Genomic DNA, 8107 nt, shown 5'->3' on the forward strand with positions numbered 1-8107 from the left:
GAGCACAGTTATGCCCTCTGTCTCCATCTCCTTGAGGTATTCTGTGAATATGCAATTCCAAAACCAGGCAAGACAGGTAAACTCTAATTAAAGACTTGAATTTTTGAATCAAGGTGGAGCGTTTACTGCACATCAACCCCAAGCCTACCCCTGTCTTGCCTGATCAAACAGGCTTTTCTGATAATTTAAATTTGTAAATGCCTGGAAGTACAAGGAAATAAAAGCACATAATAAAATACAATAGGAATAGGATAGAGTACTGTTGGTTTTACTGTTTTGAACTCCGACCTTAAAGCTCTACATTGTCTGATAGAAGCAGACCGCTAGTCCTGACATATGTTTCTAAGAGCTTCTAACATAATGTTTTCCCCTCTTGTGCTGAAAGTTTCATTTCGGAACAGAAGAAAGTAAAATGATGATTCTGAGAAGATACGTTGTAATTCTTATAATTGCTAATTTATAAGAAAACAAGCATCATTATATGGGCAGATATGGTTTGAGAGAGTAACATGTTCCTTTTTAGTTGGAATAGATATTCATCAATGGAGTTCTGCAGCAGATCCAATGTCACAACTGCATATAAATTGTCAGATATTCATTTGGGCGGAGCTCGGCTGTGCCCTTTGGCTCCATCTCCATGAGCTGTTCCATGACCCTGTGATGCCAAAACCAGGCAAGACTGGTATACTCTAGCTAGCATACTGAATATCTGATTCAAGCTGGGGTATTTACTAGTTGATTGATCCGTGCACATCAACCCCAAGCCTATTCCATGTTTTGCCTGATCAATCATATTTTCTGATAGTTTCATTCTCGCATCTATCACCTTACGCAAATTTTCAGGATAACTCATTCTGATATACCCTATAAAGCCTGCTTCCCCCGTCTCAAAATCCTCCTGCGGCCTCTTGTTTGTTATCATCTCCAGTAAAAATATTCCGTACTTGTAAATATCTGAAAAATACAAGCAAATTGAGCACATCAATAATGAAACCCCTACAGAGAACATAGAAAACTACAGAAAGAATTAGACATACTTTTAGTGTTACTATTCTTTGCTCCAACCTTAAACCTTGAAATGAGTGGATCAAGATTCTCAGAAAGCAGCACACTGCTAGTCCTGAGATCAAACCCCACGTCAGGCCATTGTTCTTGAAGATAACACATTCCTTCCACCACTCCCATCAGTATTTTCAACCTTTGCTTCCATGTAGGAGCTGACCCTGACAGCCACATCTCAACATTATTTCCCTCTGTCCATTCTGCAATTATTGCTCTCAGTTCTCTGTCACCACACCACCCAACCACTTGAACCAAGTTCTTGTGGCTAAGTTGAACAAGAACCTTGCATTCCTCGATGAATTTCCGGCGATCTTCCCTTGAAATGTTGTCCAGGTATATTTCTATCCTGACCTTAGTTCCATCTCTCAGACTTCCTTTATACATCTCCACTCCTTCACCCTTCACCACCAAATTCTTCCTTGAAAACCGGTTGGTTGCTGCCCTTATCATTGCTGGTGTGAATCTATGCTTTCTTTGTAGTATTTTTGGTAAATAATCAGGCCTTAGAAAACATAGCCATCCAAAACAAACTACCATTAGAATCACAGAGATTGGAAATCCAACTAATAGAAATATAGCCTTCATTTTATAGTTCTTGTGACTTGGGTTGAGACCGGAATGAACAAAGCTCGAAGCATTAAACCGCTTGAAGAACTGAGAATCTGACATTCTACTCTCAGAAAAATAGTTATAGGACAGATTGAGAAATGTAAGATTAGCAAGAGGACCAAAACTCTCAACAGGAACATCACCAATAAGGGAGTTAACACTCAAATCAAGAGCCTGAATTTGAGTACAAAGCAAGACATCCATTGGGAAACCACCCTTCAAAGAATTATTAGACAGGTCAATGGATAAGATGCTTAAAGGGCAGTATTTCCAAAAGAAGTTGTAAGACAGGTATAAAGGCACAATCTTTGGACGGTTTCTTAGGTCAATTTTAGGGAAAGATTCAACACAATTTGGGTTCTTGGATTCATTGCAAAGATGAGAAGCAACAATGGTGGACTTGAAGATATCATTGAGGTCTATAGGGGAGGAGTTGCAGTATCTATGAGAAGGGTTATGGAGGCAGTTTTTCTTCAGTGTGGAGTTGAAGTCTGGAGGGGGTTTCAAGTTAGCAAGATCTTCAACAACTGTTGCAGGAAGTGCTGAAGAAACTAAGACTGAAACTAAGATGAAAAGGAGTAAAGAACTTGCAGAAGTGGAAGCCATGGTACTTAAGTTTCTTATTGCTTTCCTTCTTTTGCGAGTGAAGATGTTCAAATTCAGGGTACATAGCGGTTGGCATTTTGCAAATTATATGTGGCAGTTATATTTAAGTTTTTGGTTTATGTGTGTTTGTGTATGCAGAAAGAGGGATAAGTGCTTGTTTACACGTTCTATGATTTGTCTTAATTAGCGGTTACTTGATATTAAGGAACAAATGTTATGCTCACAAGACTTGACTTTTGTTATTTGGGGACCTTGACAACAAAACAGTTCTATTATCATAAGGTATTTGAAAAATGTAAGGCCTAATTGTTAAAGAAAATTTAAATTTATATGATATTTAGTAATTTTAATTAATTTTTTATAATTTTGACAAAACTGAACTAAAAAGTAAAAATATTGACAAATTTAATTTCAGTAAAAATTGGTTGACGTGCCGTATGAAATAGTATAATATAAATAAATCACATTACTATTAAACTTACTAAATTTTGATCAAAATTGAAAATCGACTAAAATTATAATCCGATCATTTTTACCAAAATTAAAATAGTTATCCAGAATTGTCAGAAAAAAGCACATAGATCTGGATTTTTTTTTTTTTTTACCATTAAGCCAAATGCAATGATCCAGCCTAAAAACCCAAAACTAAAGGGAGAAAAAAAGAAAAGAAGGGGGGTCCTAATGAATTTAACCCTACCATTTTCTGAATAAGCAGGATGTGAGACCCAAAAATGAATTCAAAACATCTTGATTTGTGATAGTTCTTTGATTTTTGACATTATCAAAGTGAGACTGTTTTTAGAACCTGAGTAACAATAGTGAAAAGAAAACAAAAAAAAAAACTCAAAGCACATTATCTTACACTTTCCAATTCTATACAAGCATAGAAAAAATATTACCAACTCATTGGACTAAATTAAGCAATTATTGATTAATATGTAAAAACATATATTATCATATAATATAATTCACATAAGAAGAGAAGCAAAATCCATTTCTTGATATAAGAATTTTACAAGAAATTGATTAGATTAGCACCTATGACTAAGGAACATTGATTAGCACCTATCTAACATTAGAGAAAAAAAAAACAACGAATGATAATTAGCACCTAATACATGGGTAATTAGAGGGAATAAGAAAACAACAACAAAGCCTAATCATAGAAACAAATTGGTGCGAACAAAAATGCACCCTTTCTTATGATCATGCTAGCTAGCTAGCTGTTGATTCCCAGCAATCGATCAATCTCATCAATGATAAATGGCGTTGATTGAATTTCATGATCATTCGCCATAGTTTCAAGAAACTCCCTTGGAACTAAGCACTTCTCCTGTGAGTACAACTTCTCTTGAATTGCTGAAGATACAAGAAGAACTTGGAGTTCATTTCTATGCAAATCTTCCTTCCTTTCCTGCATTTTCATGATAAAGAACCAACAATATTATATGACTGATCAAAATTTGCTCTCCAAAACTGAAACATTAAATGCAATTTAACGTGTTGTCAATTTACCTGAGTGGATTCCATGAGTTCAAGAATCCCAACTTGAGCCTGCAAGAACTTGACATAGTTAGAAGCAGATTGAAGCATTTCAGCAGTGTTCATCTTGTTCCCTCCAGGAATCAGCTTTCCAAGTTCTTGTGTCCTCTCAGTTATCTTCCTTCTCCTCTCTCGCGCAGCAATGCTCTGCGCAGACAAGCTTCCTCCATTTGGTTTCTTCACGCAACTACTCTCGCTCCTTCCTACACTAAAACTTGATAGTGGAGTCTCAAACTTGGGTAATGAAGCTGGAATTTCAGGCGTGAAATCTGGGACAGGAACAGAACTCGCCACATATCCATCAGAGAAAGCTGGTACAAAATTTGATTGGCAGTCATCAGAATAGATTTTTTCGCGTTTTGGGTACTGGTAGGACTCAACTTCTTGGAGAGGAAAGATTTCAGGTGAGAGGGAGATTAAATCGTCAGAAGGAGAAGAGAAGTATGGAAGAAGACTAGTGTAGGTATCTGAGTAGAACATTTCATCAAATCCAAATAAAGGGTCGACGAAACAATCTGAAAAGGTACTGAAGTTGTCATCATGCCAACCAAGTAGCTCGGCTGCCATATCCGTTTCAGTTTGTGGATACAAGGGTAAGTAGCCTTGCTGCTGGTACTCAAAGCTTGGACAAAAGCTCAACGCCATGGCTTAAAAAATCTGAACAGGAACCAAAAAAAAAAGAAAAAAGAATAACTACCCAATTAGAATCTGCAAATATTAAGCTGGATTTAGCACATAAAATGATAACAGAAAATTGTTTCAGGAGAAGAGGTATAGCAATTGTAGTTAGTGTTCAAAACCATTTGAGCACGTGAAAATTTACAAGCATTGAAGGAAGCTAGGAGAAGGCTGGCATAAGGCCAAAAAGACAACAACTTGAATTGAACCCATAAAAGAGGAAGTGAAGTAAGAAGGAAAGACACACAAAACAGTAAGAGAATAAAAAATAAGACAATATCAAATCAAGAGAGAGAGAGAGAGAGAGATACCTGGTAGTAGAGAGAAGGAAGATAATAATATATTTGGTAATGGATACTGTCTTTTGTTTGTTGAATACAAGTAGACTTTGTAAGGTCAGTAACAAACAACCTTATCAAACTATACAAACTAACACACCCTTAACAACACAGAAAGACTGCTAATATAACAGAGAGAGAGAGAGAGAGAGTGGAGGAAGTGGGGAAGTTAGGGTTTCTGCGGAGAAAAAATAGGATGAATGATGGGTTGGCAAAGTAACAAACTTTCCTAATAAATTGGAGCACTAAAACTTCCTTAAAAATCTATCAATGCAATGCTCATATCATATGTTATTATTATTATTATTATTTATTGTTTTTTGCAGGGTTTCCTTTTTATTCTGAGAAACGGTTGCTGATCATAACTTTACTGCATGGCGGCTGCCATTCTTTTCTTCTTCTTTTCTTTTTTCCTTTTGTTGAATTAGTTATTACTCATTTTATATCAACTCTCTAACGCTCTCTCTGTAATTACTCCATTTTTTAAGTATCATCATCAATTTAATTCATTCCTCTCGAAAATATAAACATTATCAAAAATATGTTGCTATTTAAAAGTTTTATCTCATTAATTGTGAAATTCAATAGTATATCGCATGTTGATATTTACTCAAGCTTAGATCGCACTTACAACATATTAAAATATGAATTAAGAAAATTTAAGATTAATTGAAGCTTAGTCTCAAGACTAAAAAAAGGCTACAGCTGCCAGTATTTAGCTGTGTTTCTTCCATAGGACATTGTTACTTATTTGTTAAAGATGTGAGTTTACTTTACAAATTTTCAGTTACATATATAGACCCAATTAATGGCAATCAATACATTCTTTAGTAAAGATTACATTTTTTATGGTGTTTGCCTTATTTCGAAAATATTACTTCTTTTTTTTTCAATAGAAAGACTATTAAAATAAAATTTTATGTTTTTAATTTATATATTAATTATAAATCTATACCAAAGATTTCTATAATATATATCTAAAAGTAATTTCGTAATGACTGTGACTGATATTAGCGCAGATCACTGATGGTAGTCAAAAGATCATTAAAGATAATTACCGATAAATAATATAAATTAATTATCTTTTATTTTTTAAAATTTTTATTAGTCTATAAAAAATAATTTATTTTTATCAAAAAAATAAAAAAAAAGAATTTAATTTCAAAATAGAAGTCATTTTTTAAAAAGTAATGTAATTTTCTTTTGATTCGAAAAATATTTTTATAAACCATTTTCGCTAATAAAAATAATAAACATCCTATATTTTTTGTTTCATCTCTTACCCACATGATGTTCCATCTAATATTTTTATAATAATTTTTTAATTTTAAAATATTAAAAAGATAGTTTTATAAAAATATTAGATGTCATATCAAGTGAGTAAAAGGGGAGACAAAAAATAAATAAATCCAACTATAAAAAATGTAAGAAATATTACTTATTTTCAATAAAAAGTCTATTAAAATAAAATTTTACATTTTTTATTTTCATATTAGATGTAAAACTATACTAAAAAAGCAAAGTTAAATTTATAATGATTAGGACTGCAGGTCACTGATGGTAATCACAGACCATTGAAGTTAATTATCGATAAATAATATATTAATTAGATTTTATATTTTTTAAGTTTTTATTAGTCTATAACAGTATGTTAAATAATTTCTTAGTTTTAAAATATGAGTAAGTTTTTAAAAAGAAATTATCTAATTTTTCTTTTGATTAGTAAAATACTTTTATAAACCATTTTCGTTAAGGAAAATAATAAACATCCTATCTTTTATTATTCCTTCTTGTCCATTTAATGAGACATCTAATATTCTTACAAAATTATTTTTTGATTTTAAAATATTAATAATATTATATCAAGTGCGTAAAAGGTGAGAAAAAAAAAAGTAAATTATATAGCATTACTTTTCTGCTAAATGCATCCAACCATGGAAAATATAAAAAATATCTTTTAAAACTTAAACGGAGCTTAAAATGTCAAATTGTAAAGACAAAAATTCTATAAATAATGCATCAAATTTTAGAAATTTAAATTGCTAATTTTGAAACACCAAGAGTCTAAAGCATGAATAAAATACTAATAAGAGTTTGTTTAGTTGCAGCAGTTGGTGGCTAATTACTGATAAATTAAATAATTTAATAAAATTTTATTAAACTGTTTAATAAAATTTTATTAATTGTTTGATATTAGTATTAAATGATTAGTAAAAGTATAACTTTTAATGACACAAGCTAAGAAAAAATAACTTGCAATAATTTAAAATATTATATTTAATTTTATTCAACTCAATTATATTTATTATTAAAAAAATTTATGAAATCAATTTAAAAGTAGGGATTAACATTTTAAATACCACTGATAAAAGGATTTATAATTTCAAATACTATAATTATAAAAATGATAATTATTTAAATTTAATTATAATTTCAAAACAATATTTATCAAGAATTATAGAAAAATTTAATTATATGATGTTAATTTAAAATAAATTATTATTAATAATTTTAATAAAAATGATATTGTCTAAATAAATCAAATATAAAATCAATTGAAATATAGTCGATAGAATCAACAGCTAATCAAAATTAAACTAACAGCTAATTTGTAAATCTTACCAAACATATATAATGTAGTTATTAGGTACTAACTACATTAAATTTCTAAATCAAACAACATCAAATTTTGTTTTACTTATTTATAATTGCCACTCCTCTAATTTTTTGATACTTATTTTCAATTGATGCTAACTTTTTTAATTAATTTTTGATATTATAAATTCTACTTGTGTTTCATAAATTGTGAATTGAAATAAATTTTAATGATAGGGCAGCCGAAGTGCCACGTTGGCTTGCCATTGAGCTGCCATATTATTTTTAAGTTAAACTTACATAATCAGCAGCGGGCTTCATCGATCGATAAAATCTTAAGAATTTGTTTGTTTCACCAATTGTCTAATCCTAAACCTCTTCTCCACAATTTCTCTCTCTTTCTTTGCATATGGAATCTTATTAGACAATTTTATAATAATTACTAAAAATTTTGGTAATTATAAGAGTTTTAAAATATTACCAAATAGTAATTAGTAATTGGTCTAAATAGAAATTCAAAAATAAATATATAGTAATTTTAATAATTATGTTAAAAATCTATATTTTAGACATATAAAAATATACTAATTAATTATACTAAATAATTTAATTAAATTTAGCGAATATAATATAATAAGGTATATTTATTTAAAAATATTAATTGTAGCTATTAAATT

The 8107-nt window shown here is 30.6% G+C and overlaps 2 protein-coding genes across 3 annotated transcripts; both read right to left on the reverse strand.

Moving 5' to 3' along the window:
• Nucleotides 1-4: 4 nt before the first annotated feature.
• LOC8287903 (LRR receptor kinase SERK2) lies at nt 5-2340 on the reverse strand. Its single transcript, XM_002533726.3, has 2 exons — nt 1038-2340; nt 5-954 (listed from the first exon to the last, which is right to left on the reverse strand). Exons 1-2 carry the CDS (start codon nt 2275-2277, stop codon nt 596-598), a joined length of 1599 nt encoding a protein of 532 aa, XP_002533772.1. The 5' UTR covers nt 2278-2340; the 3' UTR covers nt 5-595.
• A 526-nt stretch (nt 2341-2866) lies between these two features.
• On the reverse strand, nt 2867-4918 carry LOC8287904 (transcription factor bHLH52). Of its 2 annotated transcripts, XM_002533727.3 has the most exons (3): nt 4809-4918; nt 3793-4476; nt 2867-3691 (listed from the first exon to the last, which is right to left on the reverse strand). In XM_002533727.3, exons 2-3 carry the CDS (start codon nt 4462-4464, stop codon nt 3497-3499), a joined length of 867 nt encoding a protein of 288 aa, XP_002533773.1. In that variant the 5' UTR covers nt 4465-4476; nt 4809-4918; the 3' UTR covers nt 2867-3496. The 2 variants fall into 2 exon arrangements, with proteins under 2 accessions (XP_002533773.1, XP_048229225.1); XM_048373268.1 differs by lacking the exon at nt 4809-4918 and having other exon boundaries at nt 3793-4801.
• Nucleotides 4919-8107: the final 3189 nt, after the last annotated feature.

Source organism: Ricinus communis, chromosome 4 (assembly GCF_019578655.1).
Source record: "Ricinus communis isolate WT05 ecotype wild-type chromosome 4, ASM1957865v1, whole genome shotgun sequence".
Classification (NCBI taxonomy): Eukaryota; Viridiplantae; Streptophyta; class Magnoliopsida; order Malpighiales; family Euphorbiaceae; genus Ricinus; species Ricinus communis.